This window comes from Sarcophilus harrisii, chromosome 1 (genome assembly GCF_902635505.1).
Source record: "Sarcophilus harrisii chromosome 1, mSarHar1.11, whole genome shotgun sequence".
Classification (NCBI taxonomy): Eukaryota; Metazoa; Chordata; class Mammalia; order Dasyuromorphia; family Dasyuridae; genus Sarcophilus; species Sarcophilus harrisii.
This window is the reverse complement of record NC_045426.1, coordinates 549481810-549507258: the sequence shown is the minus strand read 5'-3', so window position 1 is coordinate 549507258 and position 25449 is coordinate 549481810. Positions and strand designations below refer to the sequence as shown.

At 35.3% G+C, this 25449-nt stretch overlaps 1 protein-coding gene across 5 annotated transcripts in view; it reads left to right on the top strand.

Annotated features, from left to right (window-relative positions):
- Positions 1 to 25449, top strand: part of PHACTR1 (phosphatase and actin regulator 1) — a 622984-nt gene that overhangs the window by 1693 nt on the left and 595842 nt on the right. For 3 of the 5 annotated variants that reach the window (XM_031946843.1, XM_023496332.2, XM_031946844.1), the window contains exons 2-3: positions 697 to 831; positions 21680 to 21826. In XM_031946843.1, coding sequence (XP_031802703.1) covers positions 756 to 831; positions 21680 to 21826 — 223 coding nt within the window. In that variant the 5' untranslated portion in view covers positions 697 to 755. Of the gene's footprint in view, positions 1 to 264; positions 312 to 386; positions 403 to 696; positions 832 to 21679; positions 21827 to 25449 lie in introns of those variants that run through there. The other 2 variants (XM_031946841.1, XM_031946842.1) reach the window with 2 other exon arrangements.

The following is a 25449-nucleotide window of genomic DNA, read 5'->3' as shown; positions in this document are numbered from 1 at the left end:
ACAGACTAGCTTTCAATAACAGGTAGCTTAAATGTGGTTTCTACAATAGAAAACTGATTGTTTCTAATGAGCAAATACCAAATGGTTTTTTAAAGGCAGAAAGCTGTTCAAAATACTTCAATGACTAATCTTAATGTTGAAGAGAATGTCAGGAAGGGATGACAAGCCCAGCACTCCTGTTAAGAATATGTCCCACTATGTGTCATAAAGGCAATGTTGCATTTGAGAGGTCTCTCTTACTCACAGGCAAGGCACATTGGCTGCTTCTAGGGAACGCTCAGCCTGCCTGCTTATTTCACTGAGACTCAGTGGTAAGAACAGTTCGCATTCTTTTAATGTTGCTGACTATCAAACAACCTTTTGAAAAACTCAGTAGTTGGTGAATTTCTAGTCTGTGGACAGGTATTGCATAGCAAGGAAGAACTGGTCAAGTGTCACTGTTCCTTTGGCTCAGTCTTTGTTAATGTTGTTGTTTCCAGATTATATTATATTTATTTGGTTGTTGATTAAATCTTTAAATTCCTAATAGCAAAATTAAGTTAAGGTGCATGCTTCGGAAATGGGGATTTGGGGATAGAAGATGAGATGCCCTAATGATTACCTGTTTTGTTCCAGAGAATGGTGATTGTTGTTTTTTTTTTTTTTTCTTGTTCTTAATGTACTTGACTTTGTAAATATGTTTTTTCTTTTCTCTAGGAACTGAGCTGAATTTTTCTCCTTGAAACTAAAGAAACAGCACATTTATAATATCAAGGATGGATTACCCAAAGATGGATTACTTTCTGGATGTTGAATCTGCTCACAGACTGTTCTACAGTCAAGGAGCTCAAGGTAATAATAGGGGGGAAAGGCAAGAAAATCCTGACATTTTTGCCTAATATCAGTAGTGGTTAACAAGATAGTTAAAGCTCTACCACTTTAAGGTACATTTCAGAAATCTGAAAATGGGTACTAATTAAATATTGCCAATGTTTATCCCATTAATGCCCAGAGCCACTGGGGTGATAGGGAAGGAAGAAAGCTCTGACTCATACAGTCTCTCAGAAAATAGTGATTTTTTGTTGAGATCTCAAATAGGAGATTCCTTCCCTTCAAGATATATTATTGATATTATTACTCACAGGCTCCTTTATCATAGACAATTAGGAGGCTTTAGTCATGAGTGCTAACTATATCTGGAAAGAGATGTCAGAAAGAGAATAAGAAACCTTGATTGTAAAGGAATCACTAGCAACCAAAAAATTGACCTCATATTTTTTACCCTTTATTTTTCTTGGATAAGTTAAGTCATTCTTCTTTAGTGAATCAATAATGCATTCCAGGTAACCAATAAAGAATGCAGCTCTTGGTAACAGGACAAGTAGGTAGATATAGGGGAAGGAGCAGTGTCTCAGCAGTCAGAGGTCCCAAATTCAAGTCCTTCCTCTGACACTGATTATCTATGTGGCCTTCAATTTATTATGTATGTGACCTCTCAAAGACTTCGTGTCCTCAGCTGTTAAAGAAAAGAGTTGAACTACAAAGCCTCTGAGATCATTTCTAGGTCTAGATCAATGATACTATTCTCTGGGAATCTGCTTGCCAAAATTTTAAGTGGAAACAATAATTATAGTCCCCAAATAGAACATGGAAGCAATGTCCATCTCAGAAGAAATCAGGGCATTTTTATCTATACTCCTAAATGACAGGAGTCTCAAATGCTCTACCTTTCAGATAATACCAACAAGGCTCTGCCAAATGTTTAGATGTTTAAAATGCTGATTAGAGAAAAGGGAGAAAGAAATTTTTATCCGTAGTTTATAGGTGTGAATAAAGGTGATGTCTCTTTTCTGGGCTCCAGATCAGAGTTGCTTTTATAACTTTGTTATAGCTGAACTAAAGGATTATTTAGTTCAGTCTTTAGTAAAAGATTATTTAGGCTATTTAAGCCTTGGTTTCCTAATTTGTCAAATGAAGGAGTTGGACTCAGCAGCTTTTCTGTCTCTTCTACCTCTGGACCTGGAGAATTCTAAATTAGGGCAGGCAAAGATCAACTGCATTTCTAGCACCTGAAACTTTAGCTAAACACAGAGGGATTTTTTAGAGGATTATCCACAGCATATCCTAAAGCCAAGAATGCCAAGTTGGAAATCTGCCTCAAATATTGTGTGGTCTTTGATGAGTCACTTCTTCTTTGAGGATGTTATATTCCACATTTATAAAATAAAAGGGATTAACCAAATGGAACCTAAGGTGCCTTCCCAGTTAAATCTATGGATTTATAATCCTAAACATTGTGGTTATCACAATTTGTTGTTGTTATTGTTTTATGGTTTTCAGTCTTATCTGATTCTTTGTGACCTCACTTGGGATTTTTTGCCACAAAATAGTGGAGTGATTTGCCATTTCCTTCTCCAACTCATTATAGAGATGAGGAAACTGAAGCAAACATACTTGAATGCCCAGGATTACACAATTAGTAAGTGAGGCTGGATTTGAACTCTTGAAAATGATTCTTCCTTATTCCAAGACCAATGCTTTACCCACTGTGCAACCTACCTGCCCAGGTTGCATGGGGAGGACCTCCAATCATTATCATGTTCTACTATTGCCTCTCATTCCTGCCAATATTTCTTGAATCTTCTTAAGTGTTTCAGAATCCCCCCTCCTTCCTTTCAATGGCTTTTCTCAATTGTGGGAAACATTGGGAAAGAGGAATCCCAAAATCTTTAGTTAATCTAATTGTTCCCTATATGTGTCTTTTGTCTTTTTATCACATAATGTTAATTATGCAACTTTCCTCTTTTTGTATTGTATAGCACTATCTTCTTTACATGCTATCCTCAGCCAAATAAGTTCTAGTAAGGTATAAATGAATTTATGTTTGTGCTGGGAGTAAAGGGAGGTAATGTTATGATTAGCCTCTCCGCTCATCCTCCCATCAGCTTTATCACTGTACCTGTCTCTCTTGAGGCTGAAAAAAAAGGGGTATAAAGGGAAGCAACACTGAGAAGTGCTTCCCTCTGCACGTTGTTCCAGTGGAATGAGAGAGCCCCACTGTGCTATGCAGCAGCAGGAAATAGAGAAACGCTGTTGCTGGAGGGGCACTGATCTGCAGTCCCTTTTTAATGATCACCTTTTCCAACTTAATCTTGTCCTGGCAAATGTTGTGTTTAGGATTTGCTGGCCCTAAGAAGGCTAAGTGAGACTCTCTGAAGAAATACCTAGGAAAGGTGAACATAAAGGTTGAGTTGGGGATAAGATATGCTAACCATCAATGATGGTGCTTTGTTCATCCAAGCCAGAAATAATAATAGAAGATATGCCTATAGCATTTTAAAATTTGCCAAGAACTCTCTCTGTATTATCTTGTTTTTGGCCAATGACAATCCAGTGAGGAGAGTGTTAAAGGCATTATTAAAAACTTGATTTTTTTTAATAAATGAAGAAACTGAGACTCAAAAACATGGGGGCTTAGCTATGCTTGTATAGCTTACTTAGTACTTTTTGTATGATTCCAATTCCATAATACAATCATTCTCTATTATTCAATTTTAAGGCTTTTAAAATGTTTTACAAATAGTATCTCATCCTCAAAACAATCTTGTGAGAAAGGTGTATCCTTTTACAGCTGAGGAAACTGAGATAAAATGACTTGTCCAGAGTCATAAAGCTAGTATGTGCCTGAGATTAGATTTTAACTCGGAGACCAGTCCTGTCTATACATACATACACAGTTACATGTATGTGTATGAAATAAGATGGTTATTGTATGGCATTAAAGTTAATGGTTAGCATGAGTTGACTCTGACTACAATAAGAATTATAAGACTGAGGTTGCTTAAAAGATGCAATTAACAGATGAGTGACTGGAAAATAAGCTGATAAGTCCAGCTGAAAGATAGTCTGAGTGTTTCATTTAAAACTGTGAAATATCAAGAGACTCTCTGTATGTTAAGTGACAGCAGCATGTGGGCAAGTCAACAGCAATAGGCAATCTTAAGCTTTAATTCTATGTTTATTATGTGCCAAGCGCTCTGCTATATTCAAGGATATAAATACCATACAAAAAGAAAAAAAAAAAACAGTCCCTGACCTCAAGAAACTGTAATTATAATGGGAAAGATAACACATTAAGTGGTCATTGTCAAATTGAAAATTTGGAGAACTGGGAAGGAAGAAGAGGTACCCAGAATAGGAATCTGATAGAGGCAACCAGAGGAATATAGTATGGTGGGAAATAGGCATCTTCTTTAATGAAGCATCCAGGAGGACCACTGCATCCTCTAATTGGAGGAAGGGATCCCAGGAACAGAGAATACTTCTTTGGTTCAAGAAATGCAATGAATCAAAAGTGTGTCTCAGATGTCATGTTCATTGTTGGAGGTAGTGCCTATGAAAATAATGTTACAGGTCATTGAAATATCTAAGCACATTTAAAATGAATTAGGAATTTGTTTGTTAGGGGGTATAATTTCACCTTTTTGTTATTCTGTAGTCCGTTTAATTTGTGTGTGACTGTTGTTTCCCATCTGGTTTCTTTGATGAGGGCCTTCAAACTTTTTAAAATTAAATTTCTAGCCTTTCTTGCATGATTCACAAGAAATCATTAGCCCACTCCTCTCCCACCCCCAAATACATTATTCTCTCTGCAAATTTGTCTAGGAAATGCATCCTGTCCTCCTACTTGGTCTGTTTTAGATTTCTAATCATCTTTACCAATCTTTTTAACCCCATTTTTAAGAGAATGGAATGTTCAGTTTGATGGGGAGAAGAGGAGGAGGGAGATGATGACAAATAATGGCTAGACTGGCCAATCAGTCAATAACACACAGGGTTATGCCAGGGCTCACTGCTGTGCCAATAGAATGCTTTGTGCCTTGCCCATTATTGTTGGACTAAAGCTCTGGTGCCTTGCAATTTCCCCAAACAAAACCTTTTATGGCATACTGACTTCTTGGCCCCAGCAAGAAGCTGTTTTGCTATTTCCAATGATTCAGGATTCATAAGTAGAGAAATAAAAATGAGAGAAGAGAAAATGACAGAGAAACACAATAAAATACTTCCAATCAATTAATAAACACCTACTCTCTCATAATACATCCAAGAAATAGTGGATTAAAATTTCACCCACACAGCAATCATCAACCATAACCCAATTAGCATAAACAATTCACAGGTGCTCAGGAGAGAATTCCCACTCATCATTTGTGCAAACAAATCTGCTTTCTGGAAAAAAAAATCTCAGTGCCACCCTCTGTGTGAGAGTTGCCAGGACCATGTGTGGAGGAAACTAGCACCTAAAGGGCAGCTCAGTCTTTTCAAGATTTTCTGAATAGACAGTTTAAAACACATGATCATCAAGCTTATATGCTCTGTTTGTCCTATTTTTTCCCTTTTGGGGAGTCTTCAAATGCTCTTGGATTTATTATCTTATAATTGTAGATGTTTTGTCCATCAGTGCAGAGTATCCCATTCATTTCTTCCCTTTCTGTTTAGTTCTTATCTATGTTCTTCTGGAATTTTGCCATTGCTACTAGGCAGTCCTATCATACCTCCTTTATCAACTCACTAATGTGACTTGAAAACCTTTTAATCCCTTCGCAAACTTCCTATGGGTCACCCTTCCTTACTTTCTCAGATGAAAACTTTGTTTCATATTTTTCAAAAAATAAAATTGAAGTCATTGACCATGAGTTCCCTCCTCCCCCCTCTTTCTCCTTTTCTATCACTCAAGTGCCTTCTAACCAGTATCTTCTTAAATCTTTTTTTCTCACAGTAAGAAGTGGCCTGACTTCTTACTAAGGCTAATCCCTCTCATTTTTCAAGCGCTCCTATTCTATCCTGTTTCATCCATCAGATTAGTCCCTTTGTCATCCTCTCTTTCATTTTTAAACCTTTTCTGTCTATTAGTTCACTCTCTACTGCCTAAAATCAGACCCAAGTCTCTCTCATTCTCAGAATACTTTCACTTGATCCTTCCACCCCTATATTTCTCCTGCCCTTTGTAACTAAACTCCTAGAAAAAAATTATCTACAATAGGTGCTTCCCATCTTCTCTCCTCCCATTCTCCAATTCACTCATAATCTGGTGCTGATCTTGTTCCACCAAAACTGTTCTTTTCAAAATTACCAATAATCTTCTAATTACCAAATCCAGTAACCTTTTCTCACTTCTCATTTTCCACGACCTCTTTGAAGCCTTTAACACTTTTTTCTTTCTTGATACTCTCTTTTCTCCAGGTTTTTAAGACACTATTCTTTCCTGCTTCTTCTCGCATCCATGGGACTGCTTCTTCTTTTTGCTTTCCTAGATCGCTTCCAATCACAGCTTCTAATTATAGCTCTTTCCTGAGCCTTTCTAATAACCATGTCTATGCTCATTTTCCTCTTTCTTTCCTTTTTGAGGCAATTGATGGTTAAATGACTTGGCCATGAGAACACAGTAAATATGTGAGATCATGTTTGAACTTAGATTCTCCTGACTCCAAGGCTGGTGCTCTATCCACTGTGCTACCTCACTGCCTTTGAGCTAAAATGTGGATCTCTAATCTCATAGCTCCAGTTGCCTCTCAGACATCTTGAATTAATTGTCCAATATGTCCATAATGGAACTCATTATCTTTCTCTGTAATCCCTGTACCTTCTTCTCTATTAGTGGAGAAGGCAATATCATCCTCTCAGCTTCTCAAGTAGAAGTCACCTTCCCCTTTTTACTCTTTCTAACCCTCCTCTACCATCCCCTACCATATCCAATATGTTGCTAAAATCTGTTGATTTTACAATTTCATTTTTGCAATATCTTTTCTCTCCTCTGACACTATGACTACCATCTTAATTCAAACCTTCATCACCTTATGTCCTGATTTTGCTGGTGGCCTCCAATCCATCATCCATTTAATCACTATTATGATTTTCCTAAAGTATAGGTCTGTATGTCTATTCAGTAAATTGCAGGGACTCCTTATTGTTCCCAAGATCAAAGATAAAAAGCAATGTTTGCCATTCAAAACATTTTGCAATGTAGCCATCTCTTACCTTTCCAGTCTTCTTACACGTTATTCTCTGCATATACCTTTGATCCATTGACATTGGCCTCCTGGCTATTGGAGACTCACCTCCAGGTATTTTCTCTGTTTCCCATCCATAGAATGCTTTCCCTCCTTTGCTCTACCTACTGACTTCCCAAATTCCTGTTAAATCCCAATAAAAACACCATTTTTTCAACAGAAACCTTTCCCAAACTCTCTTAATTCTAGAGCTTTCCCTCTGCTAATTATTTCCCATTCATCCTGCATATAACTTACACTGTATATATTTCAATATATTGTAAATATTCGTATGTTGTTTCTTCCATCAGAGTGTTATCTCCTTGAGGGCACAGATTATTTTTTGCTTCTTTAAGTATCTGTAGCATCTATTGCCTGGCACATAGAGTACTTAGTAAATATTGATTGATTTTTTTTTCACTTTCTCCTGTTGTTGGAAGAGTATTAGTGGAAATTATAGTAAATCCACTTTACCCTTTAGTTTCACCTCATGACCATACCAGTATCCTCTTTTCTTTTAAATTATTCATTCCTGTGACAGTATCCTTTATTTTTTGTTGGTTTCTATATTCTTGAGTTATTACATATTGCAGCCTGTATATACTCACCATGTGCCTCTCCATTGCTCTTTTTTGTCATTTTTGATTTTTTAGAGATTAAAACATTCTATGATTCTCAGTCATCCAATGACACAGGCAGAATATTAGTATAAAATGATAAAAAAATAATTTATGTGAGAAGTCTGAGGATATTAAAGAAACTTTACAATTTGCTAAAGGGAATTCAATCTGCTTTCCCTTTCCTATTAAATTCTTGATTCATTTACATTATTTGTCCAAAATTCTCTTTTCTAGAGAATAGGATCTATAATATTTTATTACTTTGAGGTCTTGTGAGTGTGGGATTCTCTATGTTTGGTCAGTTGTTTTAGTCATGTCTGACTCCGTGATCTAATTTTGGGTTTTCTTGGCAAAGACACTGCAGTGTTTATTATTTTCTTTTTCAGCGCATTTTTACCAATAAGGAAATTGAGATAAACAAAATTAAGTGACTTGTCAGGGTCACACAGCTAATAAATGACTGAGACTGGATTTGTTCTATTCACTATGCTACCTAGCTGCCCTATGTGGTATACCTAGACAAAATTTTTAGAGGTATTCCTTCTATTCACATAGAAATCATAACTCTTTTATGCTTTTAGTTGACAGTCTTTTGAGTTTCTGTGGCCTCCCAAAAAAATCACTTTGTAGCAACTTTATTGTTATAAGTCTCTTGGAACTTAGCTAAACTGGTCTTCTAGTGATAGTTTTCCCAGAGCCCATACTTGAAGCCTTTGGCTTTGCTTGAAGCTTACTGACAAAACCTTCAAGAACTCAGGAACTCGTCCCAACTGTCATGCAGGATAAGAGAAGGACTTCAGTGAAAAATATAAATCTTGTCCTTAGCTACTTTGAGTGGTGGACATTTGGGTGTTTAGATGAGATTTTTTAAATTTAAAAGTGGTTATTTTTTGTATTTTTTAAAATTTTGAGTTTCAAATTTTCTCTCTAGCATCCCCCAACCATTGAGAAGAAAAATAACAGGATATCAATTATACATGCAAAATTATGACAAATATATTTTCATAATAGCCATGTTGCAAAAAAAGAGAAATAAAGAAAATAGAAAAGTTATATTTTAGTATGCACAGTTCATTAGTTCTCTCTCTACAGGTGGGTAGTATTTTTTTCCTCACAATTTCTTTGTTTAAATTGACCAAAGTAGCTAAGTATTTTATAGATGATCATCATTATAATTTTACTGTTATTGTATACAATGATCTCTAAGCTTTGCTCAATTCACTGTGTTCATATAAATCTTCCCAGTTTCCTGTAGTTATTAGCTTTTAATTGTCCAATTTTAATTTTTAAGAAATACTTTTATTCAATGAGTTTTTGTACTTCTTTCCATTTGGTCAATTTTGCTTTTAAAAAGCTTTTTTCTTCAATATGCCTCTTTTATCATTGACTCAATTCTATTTTTAGTTGTTGTGTCTTTAGTATTTACTGAGCTATTGCCTTTTCATAATTTTCTTGTATCATTCTCATTTGTTTCCCCAAATTTCCTTTTACCACTATTATCTCTCTCTTTAACACTTCCCAGACTTTTTATTGTGCTTATGTGTAATTTGCATACATATTTTTTTCCTTTTTAGGTTTTTCTTGTAACTGTTTTCACGTTATTTTCTTTTCAGTTTGTATCTTGATATTTTCTGCCACCATGATAGATTTTTTATGGTGAGGTTTTGTTGTTGTTGTTGTCTGCTCATTTTTTCCCCTAGCCTATTTCTTAAAAAATGAACTTTATGTTAAAGTTGGGCTCAGTTGACTTAAGTGGGAATTAGCATTGTCCAAGGATTCAGACATTTTCTGTGCTGCTATTTTCAAACATAGTTTTTGGAGTTTACATTTTTTGATGCTTCTAAAGTGCTGTGGTCTGGAAAGAGATGTGGTTCACAATTCTCCTGGTTTGTGCTCTGGTTACCTAGGATCAGCTTATGGCCACCTTGCAGTCATAAGCACTAGTACTTTTCTCTATCCTACAACTTCAACTAGTTCTTTTGACCATGTATGGCAACTCCTCTCTGCCCTGAAAATGTGACCTAGAAGTGAAAATGGGTAATGAAGTTGTCAAGCAGCACCAAGTCCTGTACCCAGTGTCAGCTCAGAACTTGATCTAATCTCTTTCTGATCAATTCAATAATCCGTTTCTGATCAATTCTCCGAGCCCTTTATCATATTATAGCTGACAGTTAAGTTCATTGCAGTATTATCACCACTTTGGCTGCCTCCAAGGCCTCATACAAATGCTAATGTCATATGTGCTCCAAGTTTTACCCTAGTGTCACAGACCTCTATTGCTGACCAATTTAAGAGGTTGTTGTCTTCTCCTAACTTGTCTTAAGCTGGAAAAATGTCTCATCTTGACATTTTGTTGGCTAGGTCTCTCTTAAATTCTATTTGCTGTGCTAGTCTAAAATTGTTTGGAGAAGACTATTAAGACAGTTTAGTTAGGAAGGCTGCTCTACTCTGCCATTTTAGCTTTCTTACAGTAGAGTCTCGATACAGTATATATTCTTGAAGTGAATGCAGTTTGGCTCCAACTTGGATTTTGGTTTATTTAAATGAATTAGCTTCCTTTTCTTTCTAATGATTATACTGAAAGTACTTATAAATTCAGGGTGGCAAGTCCATTTGAAATGTCTGCATAAATTACACTTTTGAAAGTATTAATATCATTTCAAATTGTAGCTTGTTTTCATTAAAGCCCAAATTCTAAGTTAACCGTTGTTGATATATCCTAATGAAATGGGGAGAAATGTATCTTGATCAGTCTGTAGCATGTTGCAGAATGAAAGAGAAGAAAAAGATTCAGCCAGAGTTGGTTAAAAATAGATCTTATTTTATTTCTGAAACCACACTGTAAGATCTTCTGTTACATTTCGTTGATTATGCACTGTTTGGTGACTAAATTTGATAGGTGACAGGCATGGAAAGAAATTGCTTTACATAGCACAATTTAATCCTTTTACCTCCTCAAATAAATACCAGAACTTTGGCCTCAAAATTGGCAGAAAATATGTTTGAAACTTACCATAAATGCCATAATAGCTCACCCATCTCTGTACATATATACTCTTTAGGGTCAAGAGATCATATGAGAAAGAAAGAAAAAAATGCCCAGGAACATATATTCATGTTTTTGTTTCTACACATTTTGATATTTAAAATGTGAATATAATATTTCTGTTAGCTGAATCTAGAAACCTACAATTGTTAATCATTAAAAGGCTCAATTACCTCTCTCAAAAATTTATTATTGATGTGGGATTTATCCATGTTAACTATTTGCCATGTACAATCTGATCATCTCATCATAGCAAAGATTCAAATTTGTCAAAATAACTTTTTTTTTAAAACGAGAAAAGGGTATTTAGTGCAATTTAGTATAATTGAATCTTGAATTAAACAAACTATTGTTCAAATTGACATTGAATGTGACTATAATACATTCATCAAGAAGAATAACAAATGTAAATTAATTGCCACAACAAGGAGATCAAAAGATTCCATAAAATATAAACATCTAACTTACTTGCCAAATGGAGAGAAATGGTTGCCAAAAGCAACACCAGTTTAGAATATAAACCAGTCTGCTAAATGTTAAAAAGAAATGTAATGAAAAGTAGAGTATTTTATAGTAAGGAGAACCTTAGGAGGGTAAAACCAGTTTAAGTAAAATGTAGTAAGATATTTAACCAAGAAAAGTCATTCCAACTGCCTTCAAAAATGAAAAGAAAATGACTACAAACAAAAGTAAAATGGAAAATTTTTGCAAAAGTAATTTCGGTAAATTGGAATTTTCCATCAAGGACAGTGGAACTACTACTGCATTTGGACTCTACCATCACAATCCCCAAGTAACTTAAAGGGAAGGTAGAAATTGAAGGGGGGGGGGGGAAGCTAAAAAAGATGCCAAATTGAAATAAACATATTTGGAGAAGGAAGGAGGAAAAAAAGAAGGAGGAAGGAAACAGAGAAGGAGGGAAGGAAGGCGAGAGGAAGGAAAAAAGAGATAAGGGAGAGAAGAAAAGCAGAAAGGGGGGAATCATTTATTAAATGCCTATATTCCAGGCATTATTAAATGCTTTATAGTTTTCTTAATTGAAACTTCACCATGGTCTTCCTGACTCTGAACTCAGTATTCTATTCACAGCATGATTACAGATTATCTAGTGTTTTAAGGTTTGCAAACCACTTTGCATTTGTTAACTCATTCCATTCTTATTTGATTGGGTTATATGAAAAAATGGCATATATAGCACAAAATCAAAATTCACTATGTTTTCTTTTCTTCAAAATGCAAAAACATTAGCCATAGAAAAAAGAGACCATTTCACTAATTATATCAATGGTTAATAATATGCCATGCTATATTTTTCCTGGGAGAATATTTCTGACTTATAGCTTATGATGTGATCATGGCAATCAAAGGTCAGCATAGTTTAAAATAGAATTAATCCATACTTGACCTCTTTTCTCTCTCTCCCTCCCTCTCTCTCTCTCTCTCTCTCTCTCTCTCTCTCTCTCTCTCTCTCTCTCTCTCTCTCTCTCTCTCTCTCTCTGTGTGTGTGTGTGTGTGTGTGTGTGTGTGTGTGTATAGACAGAGAAACAGAGACAGACAGACAGACAAAGATAGAGAGGGAGAGACATACACACAAACACTTGACCTGTTCTCTGTGTGTGTGTGTGTGTGTGTGTGTGTGTGTGTATACACAGAGACAGACAGACACAGGCAGAGAGGGAGAGACATATAAACATGGGTGGGAGAAGGAAAGGGAGAGGGACAAAGAGAGAGACAGAGAAAGACAGAGACAGAGAGAGAAAGAAAGACAGAAAGGGAGGGAGGGAAGGAGAGGGAAAGAGAGAAGGAGGAAGGGAGGAGGAGGGAACAAGAGGGAGAGAGAGGGAAAGAAAGAGGGAGGGAAAGAAAAAGGGAGGGAGAGCCTTTGTCCTATTTATCTAGTTTCTTCTTTACTCATTTTACACTAAGAAATGCTGATCAGACATATATAAAGAAATAATTTAGCGAATGATTGAATTTTCAACCTGGGAGTAACCCTAGAAGTTAACCTAGCCAAATTCCTTTAATTTTTAAATGAGAAAAGTAAGATTAAGTGTAGAGAAATAAAACTCATGTACTTAGTGATAAAAAGTCAGTAATAGAACCCATATCCCTCCATCATAAATCTGGTGTCCTCTCCCACACTGACATAATGGGTCTCAGCAGATAGAAATCTGGACTTATAATCAAAAAGACCTAAGTTTGATGCCTCCTTTTATCATTTGTTAACTGTGTGACCAAAGCAAATTTGTCCTCTGCAAAATGGAAATGGTATTTAATATCTGTAGTGTTCCATGGTATTGTCGTAAAATACAAATGATACTCTTGACATGTCAAAAATTATATCAAAGCAGCTACTGTTATTGCAAGTATGGGTTTCTATGAGAAGGATCCAAGGTGAGATTCCAAAACAGTGTCTCTCGTTTTCAGGCCAGGATTCCAATATATTGTATACAAATATGCTAGCACAAGAGCTCAAAGAAAATATTACTAAGGACAAGTCATGACTTACACATATGAAGAAACTTTTACATGACCTGAATTTAAAATGTCATAGATTGTATCTCTAAATTGTAAGAAGCCTCCGAGGCCAGCTAATCAACCTAAGATTCAGTTTTTAAACTTTAAAATTCAGACTGGCAACATTTCATTAATTATAGTCATTCCATTAAGGATAACTTATGTAAAAAGCACAAAAATGAGAGGTTACAGCTTGTTTTTGTTATTTAAAATGTCCAATAATAAGTTTGGGGAAAGAACGATATATCACAAATGGTCATTTTGAACATATAAAATAAGAATATTTTATTTGGTTTGTTAGCTAAGTTCAGCATATTGTCACTGAAATATTATGTTCCCTCTCTCCATGCTCAGTATGTTCTGAACCTAGCTCTGACTAATGGAGGGAAGCAAGAAAGTCTATGCTTTGGGAAATGTTTCACATGAATGCTTCCCTCTGATAAGAGAAAATAACTGAGAATTTCTATGTGCACATTCTTGTTTGGGGTTCAGTAGCCTAAGGTCAAGGAAATGGAAAGGGAGTACTGATGGGGCAAGAAGGGGAAATCACCCAGAAACAGAGTTCAAATACCTCAAAATTCTGATGGATCTATGATCTTGTCTCTGTAGCTACTTTCTTCAAGACTGAAGAGCATATAAGCCCAGAGAAAGAACTCTAGGTGATGACTAAAAACCATTACATTGAATTCCCAATCCCTATATTTATGCCCACCTGCATTTCTGATTTCCTTCACAAGCTAATTGTACAATATTTCAGAGTCTGATTCTTTTTGTACAGCAAAATAACGGTTTGGTCATGTATACTTATTGTGTATCTAATCTATATTTTAATATATTTAACATCTACTGGTCATCCTGCCATCTGGGGGAGGGGGTGGGGGGGTAAGAGGTGAAAAATTGGAACAAGAGGTTTGGCAATTGTTCATGCTGTAAAGTTACCCATGCATATAACCTGTAAATAAAAGGCTATTAAAAAAAAAAAGACTGAACAGCATAATCAATCTATATCTTTCCTACATCCTTCTGAAAATTTAGAGAGCCCTTCAAAACTGCCAAGAGCTTTCCTCTTGGTCTTGTAATTTTCAGGGAGAAATAATGTAAATTTTTGGATACCCATCTGTTTCATATAAAATGACCAAAATGGAATGACCTGGTACCTCATTGTTTCTCATGTTGCTTCCAATAATGCAAGCTGATCTCTCTCTCTCTCTAAGCCTAAGAAATGGGAGACCTGAGATTTCTGTCCTATCTCTTAGACTTTTTAGCCAAGTAAGTGTCTACCATCTTCTGGGCACTGATTTATTATTCCGTGTAATGAGGGAATCAGATTAGATGAACTTCTTAGGACCTTAAAGTTCTAAAATTCTATGGAGTTGGATAAATGGAGAAGTAACTCCTGGATAATTAAAAAAAACTGCTCAGGGCTTTGTTTCTGTAACAGGCATTCTTCAAACTCTACCCCAAGGATACTTTATTATTGTTTATTATATTATTCTCCTCCAACACTAAAATTATTTGTATTGTAATTGTTTTCAAAGTTTCTTTTGGTTATTTTTATAGCATTACAAAGTAAAGATTCAAATTTAGGATTTCTATCATTTCCTGGTTTTGCCAAAAAGGAATGAGAAATCTATTATCAGTGACGAACAGTCAAGATCTTATTGCTGGAGCTTCTCCAAAATCATAGAACTTTAGGGTTCAATTTCTCTCAATATGTCTAATTAGCATGATTTAATTTATTTTCTTTCACAAGAATTTAACAATAGCTATTTTTTCTTTCTCACACAAGAATTTAAAGATATAACAACAGGATCAGACCACTCTAAAAAGGAAAGGCGAATTTCTGCAGTTTGGCTTACTCAGAATGAAGGGGATAGGCTCGGTTGGCTTTTTGAAGATAATCCCAGGCACATATAATGAAATGCTATTTCATAACTCCTTTATTTGAACTATATTAGCTATATTGTCTTTTCTCTATCAAACTCATTCTAAGTTCCTTGAGGTTAAGTGTCACATCTAACAGGTATGAGATAGGGAGACCTGAGTTCAAATTCAACCTCTGACAATTGCTAGCTATGTTACTCTGGACATATCACAACTTTTTTTTGTCTCAGTTTCTTCACTTGTAAAGTTGGGATAATAATAGCACCTATTTCCCAGAGTAGTTATGAGGATCAAATGAAATAGTAATTGTAGGGTCCTTAACACAGTGCCTGACATATAATAAGCACTATATACCTATTTGCTATTATTGTTATTGTCTAGACTTCCATTTCTCCCAAAACATAGAGGCTTGCATTAAGTAGATACTTAATCAGTGTTAGTTAGTTAGTCAAGTTGATGTCCATCAATTGACTTTTTTCCACCCTTTAAAGCATAGGTTAGTTATTACTTTCTCTTTCAAGTCTTCCATTATTCATGTGATACCTTATCTCTTTCATTTGGAAGTAATTTCTCTGCTGATCATATAGCACTTTAAACACTTCCTTATATATATATATATATATATATATATATATACACATACATACATACACACTTCTTAGCATATATAGATATATATTATAGTATATATTATTTGTATATAAAGCAAACACATACATGTATATGTATGTGAGTATATTTGTGCTGCCAGAAGTTAATAGGTATACTTTTCATTTTTGCCTATGACAATACTTTATTTGACTGACAAATAAAGTCACTTAAAAATATTTTCATTTTTAAAAGGTCAAGAACTAACCCAGACTTTATCCTTCATCTTTATGTAATTATAATTTAGAGGAATACTCTAATTATACAAAGGGTAACCTTTTACCAGTTTCAACCATCCAGGACACAATCCATGAAATTAAAAGTATTTTCTTAATGTTTCTAAGTACTAAAATACTTACCACAAAGCCACAATAAAATTCCTATACTTTACTATTTAGAAGTATATCTCAATGTATTCATAGCTTGAATAACTTATTAAATCATCATTTACCCACAATTTTAGTAGTCCTGATTATATGATTATTCAGAGTACAGTAGATTTGCCAGAAAGGAATGAGAAATCTATTATCAGTGACCAACAGTCAAGATCTTGTTGCTGGAGCTTCTCTAAAATCATAAAATTTTACAAGGGAAGGACTGTTAGAGTCAGGTACACAAAGCAGAAATAACAAATAGTATGGTATAATAAAATATAGGGGAGATAGAAAAGTACTGAGTTACAATATGATAAGATAATTGATGATCATAATAATAACCTTGAATTTCTCAGAGGTTAAATTATTCTTTCTTAGGAAGCCTGATAAAACTATAAAGTGATTTATAACTTTTCATAAATATATTTGAAATCAATACTATAAAGAATAAATTTTATTCATTTTGTAAATGTATCTATATGGAACATTTCAAAGTGGCAAAAAACTGAGGAATTGCAGAATAAACCATGCTCCTCTTCCAACGCCCAACCCCAGTATGCCATATGCCATTGATTGCCTTTCATTCTCTTCCTCTAGCACCGAATACCAATTCACAAACCCCAAATGCCTAACTTCAAGTTGACTCCAAGGGTATTGGTGACTTCCTTTGACATTTACTAACTGTATGGCTGGGGTACATTGGATTTTTTTAAATGTCTTTTTTAAATCTATAAAATAGCATACTATTTTTTCTAATCTGATCTTCATGGTTGTGTGAGATCAGATGAAATAATGAATGTATATGAAAAAACTCTTCAAATCGTATATATATATATATATATGTACAGATACATTTATAACTTAATAAATGTATTTATGTGCATATATATGTGTGTATGTGTGTGAATATACATATATATGCATGCACACATTTGTATATCTATCTATATGCTAATTTTTAAAAAGTAGAGATACTAGGAAATTTCTAGATAATAATAGAGATAGAATATGATTTACCTAATTTGGTCAAGTGTTTATCAAACAAAAGAGGACGTTTAAACATTTAGAGAATAAAATATGCCTAGAAGCATATCATAAGAAGTTCTAAAAATAATGTCTTTTAAAACTTCAAGGAACCTTAGAATAAAAATGGTTTGACTACCTTGCTATTTATATTTAATTCCACTGCTAGAGTTCTCATTACTCCATGTTGTAGGATGCTTTATGATAAGAGATTCTTAAGAGTATACAGAGAATCTCAGAGGTCAAGAGATTTAGAAATATGTGGATTGTAGCCCCAAATAAAGATCATAGAAGAGGAGAGAAGGGTTTAAACAACAAGGTTACTTTTAAGAAAAAAGGATGATCAGAAAGGGTGAAATGTATAATTATGGCTAAAAAAACTAGAAAAGATTATGGTAAGGGGACCAGATCAAACAAGAGTAAAGATATTGAAGAAGGTAAATTAAAAAAAATAATTTTAGTTAATTTTATGTAATCATTTTGAAGAAAGAAGGAAAAATAACCACAAGAAATGGCAAAGTATTAAAAGCTAAGATTCACATAGAAAAGTTGCAATTGTTTTCTTTTTTTTTCAAAAGCCACCCATGATTGTAACTAAGTAAATAATCTAGATGAATGTAATACATATCAAAGTATGTTAAGTTATTAGGAAGAAGAATAAACTCAGGATGAGGCTGTTATTTTCCTGAATATCTTTAACATTGAAAGAATGGGAAGCTCAAGTGCAAGGAAATTTTTCTCTGCAAAAATTGTGATTGATTTCTAGCAAGATTAAAGAATGGGTGGTCTTTATTATTCCAATATCTCTTTCATCAGATAGGAAGTTGACAAATAAATCAAATAAAATAAATCTACCATAGACAGGAAAGAAACTCTCATAGGAAAAACCTAGATAGGAAATTTATCAGAAAAATATAAGGAATGAGTATATATAAAACTTTATTTCAGGCAGGTTCAAAAAACACTAAGGAAAGCCAACCTAAACCTGCTAATTATTTGGCTCCTGTTTTATGACTATGCTTAGGGAAAAGGGTAGAGAATGAAGTAACACTGACAAATCAAACTTTTCAGTTTGTGACTGCCACTTGACCATTAAGCTAGAGTTAATAGCTTCTCACAGCAATATTTAATAGGAGCTGCTTTTACTCTTCCCATCTTAAGTATATTTTCATGTTTACTCATCAGGTAAGGAAATAATCATTTCACTATGGAAAACTAGAACATAAAGGAGAAGTTAAAATCAAATAAAGGTTAACTTCAAATAATGATAATAGTAGCAGCAGTTATTAAGTACTTTAAGGTTTACAACACATTTTATAAATAATTGTCTCATTTTTTTATCTTCACAGCAAGTCTGGTAATGTAGCTATTATATTTTTACATATAATTTTACATATTTTACATATAAGGAAGCTGAGGCAGAACTAGATTGAGAAACTGACTCAGAATCACCTAGTAAATATCTGAGGCTGGATTAGAACTCAGTTTTTCTGAATTCAAGTGTAGCACATTCTGCTTTGCAACCAAGCTGAGAAAGATCAATCAATTAAAAATTTTTTTTTCATATGAAAGACAGTCATTTAAGTACTAGGTGAGATTCAAAAACTGCAAAAAACATTTATGTAGTATTTATTGATAACTTATTATTGAGAAACTATTATATACTAAATACTGGGAATGCAAAGCAGAAAACCATTACCTTCCCTCAGAGAGATTACATTTACCCGGAGGGAAACAGCATGTAGCCATATAAGTAAAAGCAAAGTGTATGAAAATGGAGCATCTAAAAGTACTATGGAAAGGGAAGAATGGCAATTGCTGGGGGATCAGAAAAGGCATCTATTCTGCCATTTTAATCTCACCTCCTACAATTCCCTTACTTGGAGTCTCAATTTCTTTATCTATGTTCAGAAGTAGGATTTGACCTAAGTTTTGAAAGAAGCCAGGGATTCTAAGAGCAGAAATGAGGAAGAGAACATAACAGGATTAGGGAAATTTGAGATAAATGTAATATGTAATCTTTATTCTCTAAGAGCTTTCAATCTCATTGTCCAGACAAAACTAATACACATCATCATTAGTTACTATGTCAAGGCAATACATAACAGAATTAGAGCTAGGAAGGAGGTCATCTATTCCAATAGATGAAGGAAAAGCAGACCAGAAAAGTGACCCAACTCCCACAAGGTACCAGATCCAAAGATTCAAACCCAGGTTTTCTGACTCCAAAGCCAATATGTTTTCTATATTGACTGCATTCTCCAATTTGCCAAATACCAGGTGTAAATATGTGCTTTGGAAGTTCAAAGGAGAAAGCTTCATTGGGGAAGAATAGAATTGACAGTTGGGTAGAATAGCAGGAGTGAAGATATACACATTCTAGTCATATGTAAGGGCAAAGGAGAAATGCAAAGGAATGAATAAATAAGACAGTTGGAAGGAACAATGCCTGGTTGGAATGGTTTACAGAATTGTAGCCTGTTCAAATTGGAATGAGTCTTTCAAATTCAACTCTTTCATTTTGTAAATAAAGAAATTAAGACCTATATAGGTTAGCTGAAGATAACATGTAAGGGAATTGTAGAAGGTGAGATTAAAATGGGAAGGTGGAAAATGTATTGTTAAAAGATCTTGAAAGCATGACAAAGGAATTTGGAAATTTTATTGGTGATGGAGACATTGAAGGCTTTTTTTTTAAGTAGGGAATGAAGCCACCAAACTGTTTAAGGAAGATTAATTTGGTGACAATTGAAGGAGATTAATTAGCAGGCTAGTTTAATATTCCAGGCATGAGGCAATAAGAACCTGAACAATGTTGATGATTATGGAAACAAAATAACTTATATAGTACTTTTCAAGGTTTATAAAATACAGTCCTCTTGTCAACAATATAAGTTAGAAAGTGCAAAAAATAGTTTCCATTTTGCAGATGAGGAAACTGAGAATCAAAGGGGTTGATTAAACCTATCATCTCACAGATGCAGTAAAGCTTAAGATTTAGGACATTCACCCAATGTCTCTTTGTATTCTAAGTATAGGATAGTTTGTACCTCTTGCCTGGTCTATTCTAACCATCTTCTGACTAATTATCTCTCTTGATATCTATGTCTTTCTGGTTTACCCTCCACACAGTTGTCAAAATAATCTTTCTGAGCCTGTCTGACCATGTCACTTCCCTGCTCAAAAATCTTTAATGTTTGTATATTTTCTGAGGTAAAATGCAAATTCCACTGTCAAACATTTAAGATCTTTTACAATCCATCTCCAACTTTCATATATTCTACATTCTAATCAAACTATACAGCTAACTTCTTGGAATCAAACTTTCTCTATCCCTCTTCCATTCGTTTGCAAAAACCTTTCTGCTGCTTTTAATTCAATCCCTCCTCACACAAGGGAATTGGATTCCAAATCTTCAAGCTTCAGCTCTAGAATTGGTCCCTTTGCAAAAAAAAAAGCCTGCTCTGATTCCCTTCCTCTTATGAGTTTTTCCTTCATTCTCAACTTTTCTTCTAGTCATTTCATCTTTCCCTTGCCTCTTTCAGTGACTACTTTTTGTAAGAGTCACCATAGTATAATGTAAGCCCTTTGAGGGCAGGAACATTTTCCTTTCTCTCCTTCTATGTCCAGTAACTAGACCGGGGCTTTGAGCATACTAATCTTCAATACTTGCAATCAGTAAATACTCGATAAATGTCTACTGAATTAATTAATCATTATAGCAATGAATTAACTTGAAATAAATGAAATCAGCCTTCCTTCGTTCCCCCCCACCCCCACCCCATCTGGGGGGAGGTGAGGAAGCAGGGCAAAAAGAGATTGCACTTTTCAGGAAAGGTCAAATTTTCACTTGAATACCCTGAGGTGGAGTGGTGCTACCCAGGGATATACTCAATGCGGCAGCTTTCACCTCTTCCCTTACCGTCAATGATCTAGGCTACCACAACTTAATAAGTCTAATAAGGGAAAGCAAGAGCAAGCGGAAACAATCCAGAACACCTTCAACAAGGACAGTATTATTTATTGAAATAATAGTGTGTGAACATACATGAAGAGCAGGGTAAGTATATTTGGCAGGCAGAGATATACACTGCTGACTGGGCATCTTTTCCTCAGAATTTTATTTTTCCCCTCCAGGGGACAAGCCTGTGGCTTCGTATCTCTGCTGACAACTGAAGATCAGGATAGGGGCGGGGGTCAGTAGAGGATACTGAACCTACTTGCCCGGTGGCAGAGGGTTGCAGGGGCGCGGTGGGTGGGTGGGGGGAGTGAACTGAAAGGAGTGATTTCCTGATCTCTGCTCCAGTCCATAGATCCTTAACGGATTTTCTTTCTCTCCCTTCCCCCCATTCTCTCCTTCTCTCTGTTTCTCCCTCTTTTTTCTTTTTTCCCTCTCTTTTCCCCCTCCTCCCCCATTCCCCTCCCTCTCCCTTCCCATACCCCTTCTTCCCTTCCCATCCCCCTTTCTATGTGTGCGCGCCTCTTCCTCTCCCCTCCTCCTCTTTTCCGCCTCTCTCTCCATCTCCTTCTCTCTCTCAGCTCGCCGGGCGACCCTGCTCCTTCCTCCCACATTAATGGCGGCATCTTCGGAAGATGATATAGACCGGCGGCCCATCAGGAGAGTGCGGTCCAAGAGCGATACTCCGTATCTCGCCGAGGCTAGGATCTCCTTTAACCTAGGGGCAGGTAAGAACGACCCTCTTTCCTTCTCCCTGCTCCCTTCCTCTCTCCTCCGCTCAATCCCCCGCCCCCTCCAGTGATCTCCCACTCCTCTCCCTGCGCTACGCTCCTCTTCCCTCCCCCCGTCCGCCCCCCAACCTGCTCAGGCAGAGTGCCCTGCACTCACTCCTTCACTCACTCTCTTTGTGTCGCCAGAGTAAAGAGGATGTGCGGTGTGTATGTGTTTGTGGAGGGGGGAGGAGGCAGAGCAGCATTTGAAATATGACATTCTCTGAAAGTGTCACACAAGGGTTTTCCCATCTAGTCACATTCTCCTATAAGACGGGAAAATAGTATCAATAATAAAAATAGCTTAGAAAGGGGGTAGGGTAGTCCATGGGTACTGTGAGAAGGGCTTAGAGAGATTAGTTTGTGTGGGGTCTAGCATAGGGCAGAACTTGGTGACAGTGTACAACCACTGCTATAATGTTGGTCTCCTATCTGCATGTCGGTTGTCTGAGGGATTTCAACGAATGTGTTCGCCAAGGAGTTTGTGAGAAAATAAAGATACTAGCTATGGTGATGATAACAATGGTGTTTTCACTCCATGTGTAAGAGAATTTATTTGGTGATTGTCACTATACTGTGACCAAAAGAGTTCAAATGGAAAAAAGTGAAAATGATATCTGAGGCCCAGAAGGAAGGGAAGGGGAGAGAGAGGAAGAGTCATGAAAAGCTGAGCAAGTTGGAAATGCTTCCATAGAACCAGCTCCAGGTTTACCTCTGAAGTCCATCTTCTGAAACTAGTAATCAGCTATTGGTGCTGTTAATATCTTACAGGTAATCTTAAGAACCTTTCATATAGCTAACTTTACTCTCTGCTTGTACCTGGTAACTACTAGAATATTGTCCTTTTTTCCTCTCTTTAAGGCAAAAATGGGGGAAAAAATCTTTAAAATGTTTATATTAATATTGATAAAGTGATCATCCCCATCTGGTTGGTGTAAGTCAACAAATAAAATCTCCTACTTTGTGTTTTTATTTTCTCACAGTGAAAATGTATGAAACTTCTTTGGGGTGTAATTGGTGTTTTTTTCATCCAACATACACTTTAGCTTTTTAATGCAAGGAAAGGCTAAAGAAAAGTAATGACAGTTGTTGCAGCATTCCTTAGTATTCAGTGTAATCATAAATGTGGTTTATATTCTAATCTTTCCTTGAGTATTTCAGGTTGGTTTATGATTGATATGTGTGCCCTGGGAAATTGATGTGTTCTGAGACATACATATCTCCCTATTAGAATCATTGCTAACAAATTATTCCTGGGCCCACCAAAATATTGTTTGTTTGTTTTTTTTAAGAGAGGGAGGGTAAAAGTTGAAGGTGGGATAAGCAGATTATTATTCATTTAAATAAATAATTCATGCTATTCTTATACAATGTTTATTACTTTCAAATTAATTTTGAAGTTAAACAGTGGATCAGTTTTACTAAACATGGTTTATTTACATTTCACTGCTACTTTCCCATGAAAGGCACTATATAGCAGTAAGAGGAAACTGTAGCTCTCAATTGTCAATGAGTTGATCTGAGATCTTCCTTCACAAAATTAAGCCCAATAACTTGAAAGCATTTAATTCAATAAAAACAGTTCTTGCCACAACTGCCCTTCTTCCTGGCTTCAAATGAAAGAAGATTCACTCAGGACAGTCCTCTTAAAAAAAAAAAAAAAAAAAAAAAAAAAAAGTGTTCCATTTATTCCAGAGCGCTGTCCCTGCTTTCCATGGTGCTGAAATGAAAAGTCTGTTGACAATGAAGATAATTTAGAAAGCTTTGAAAGAATGGGGAGATGTCTATTCCCATTCAGAGGCAGAGTTGTCATTAAGTGCAGGACATCTGAGCACTGAAAACTTTCCTTTCCTCACCCACCTATATTAAGTGTTTACTATGCCTTACGCCTCCTGCTCCACTGCTCAATTTTTGTGTTTACTTTTGCTCTACTTTTACTCTGGCTGTTTCCTCTCCTGGCTGTTTATATTACAGCTGGTGGTTGGTTACTCTCTTGACACAGTAAACTCTTCTCACATATGTGCCTTTCCCCTATGTTTAAAAGTAATTGTAGTTCCTGGTTAAAAGAAATAGCCATATTTATCTCTTTGAGCTTCAAGTTGTAATTAAACTATTACTACTATTATCTGTACTGCTGAAGAATTGAGATTGTTCACACTGAGTAAATTACATAATTTGAGCATAGAGATCATTTGGTCTACTTCTCAACAATTTATAAAGAATTAAGTAATACAACTTTTTTGCTCCTATCCCCCCTCCGGAAAAAATACATTATTGTTAATACCTTCATTTACATGCTTAGTTGAATTTAGTGGTTTTTTGGTTGTTATTGTTGTTGTTGAATATTTGTTTCCTCACAATCATCACTTTTAGAAAAAGCAGTGATTAAAGTTTTAAGTGTTAGAAAGATTTGCATCTCTGTGGTCATATTTTGATTGTCTCTCAATTGCATGTGATGTAATCTGTATGATGGTATTCTCAATAATAATGATGATAATGATCGTGTTACTTTACACTTTTATAGCATCTTATGATTTGTAAAGTATTTTATTCGGAAATGCTTTGTGATATGGATAGTATACATATTATTGTATCTATTTATTTATGAGAACATTGAGATTTTAGAAAGAATGTTCAAACAATTCACCAAAGAACAGACAGCTATTAAGTGGCTGAAACAAAATGTGTACCCAAGCCTTAGGTCTTCAGACCCCAAGTCCATATATATCCAAGTACAGTGTTTAATTTGATATTGAATCAGAAGTAACACTATTGTAAAAATAAGGTAGACTCATTTTTCCCTTTAACTTCAGGCCATACTAATACCCAATCACCTATATCCATAAATAATCAAACATTACCAAAATGCTATAATTTCTAATAGTGCCCCACAGTTCAGGAAGAGAATAGAATTATTACATATTGTGTATATTTTGTTTCATTTATAACCAAATCTATTTTAATTTTAGCAGACCATATAGGTGCCTCTGGAGATGTACATGAATCATAAGAATAAATCTTTATTAATAAATTAACTTCATTTTTTGCTCAAAATAATACAGACCAAAATCATTTAAAGAGTGCTTTTTCAAAAAAATTAAATGTGTACAAAAGATGTCCTTTTATCTAACAGAAGAATATGTTCTCACTGTTATTAGGAAATGTCTTCGTGTTCTTATTTAATAATGAGCACCACTGACATTTAGCTTGTAAAGAACCATTCTGTCTTATGAAGATATTCACTCACTTCTGTGCACTGTACACCCAGCTAATAGGTAGATTTTGCTGCTGCTCATATGAACTATAAGTCAGAGAGCATATGGGCCTACATAATTAAAATAAATATGACTGAAATAAAAGCCTGGTACAGGAGAAAAGGAAGAGTATCCATTTGGTAGGTAAAAAATCTTATAGCACTTACATTCAAAGTTCTTTCCTAAAGGTCAAAAGAGATCAGAATGGGTATCCTAGTGACCTTTGTTTCATAATCTATCTCTTTCTTCTGTGTATATGGGAATGAGGTGGAACAGGGAGAATTAATAGTGATGAGGATTGAAAAGTAGAAGGAAATCATCCAGTGA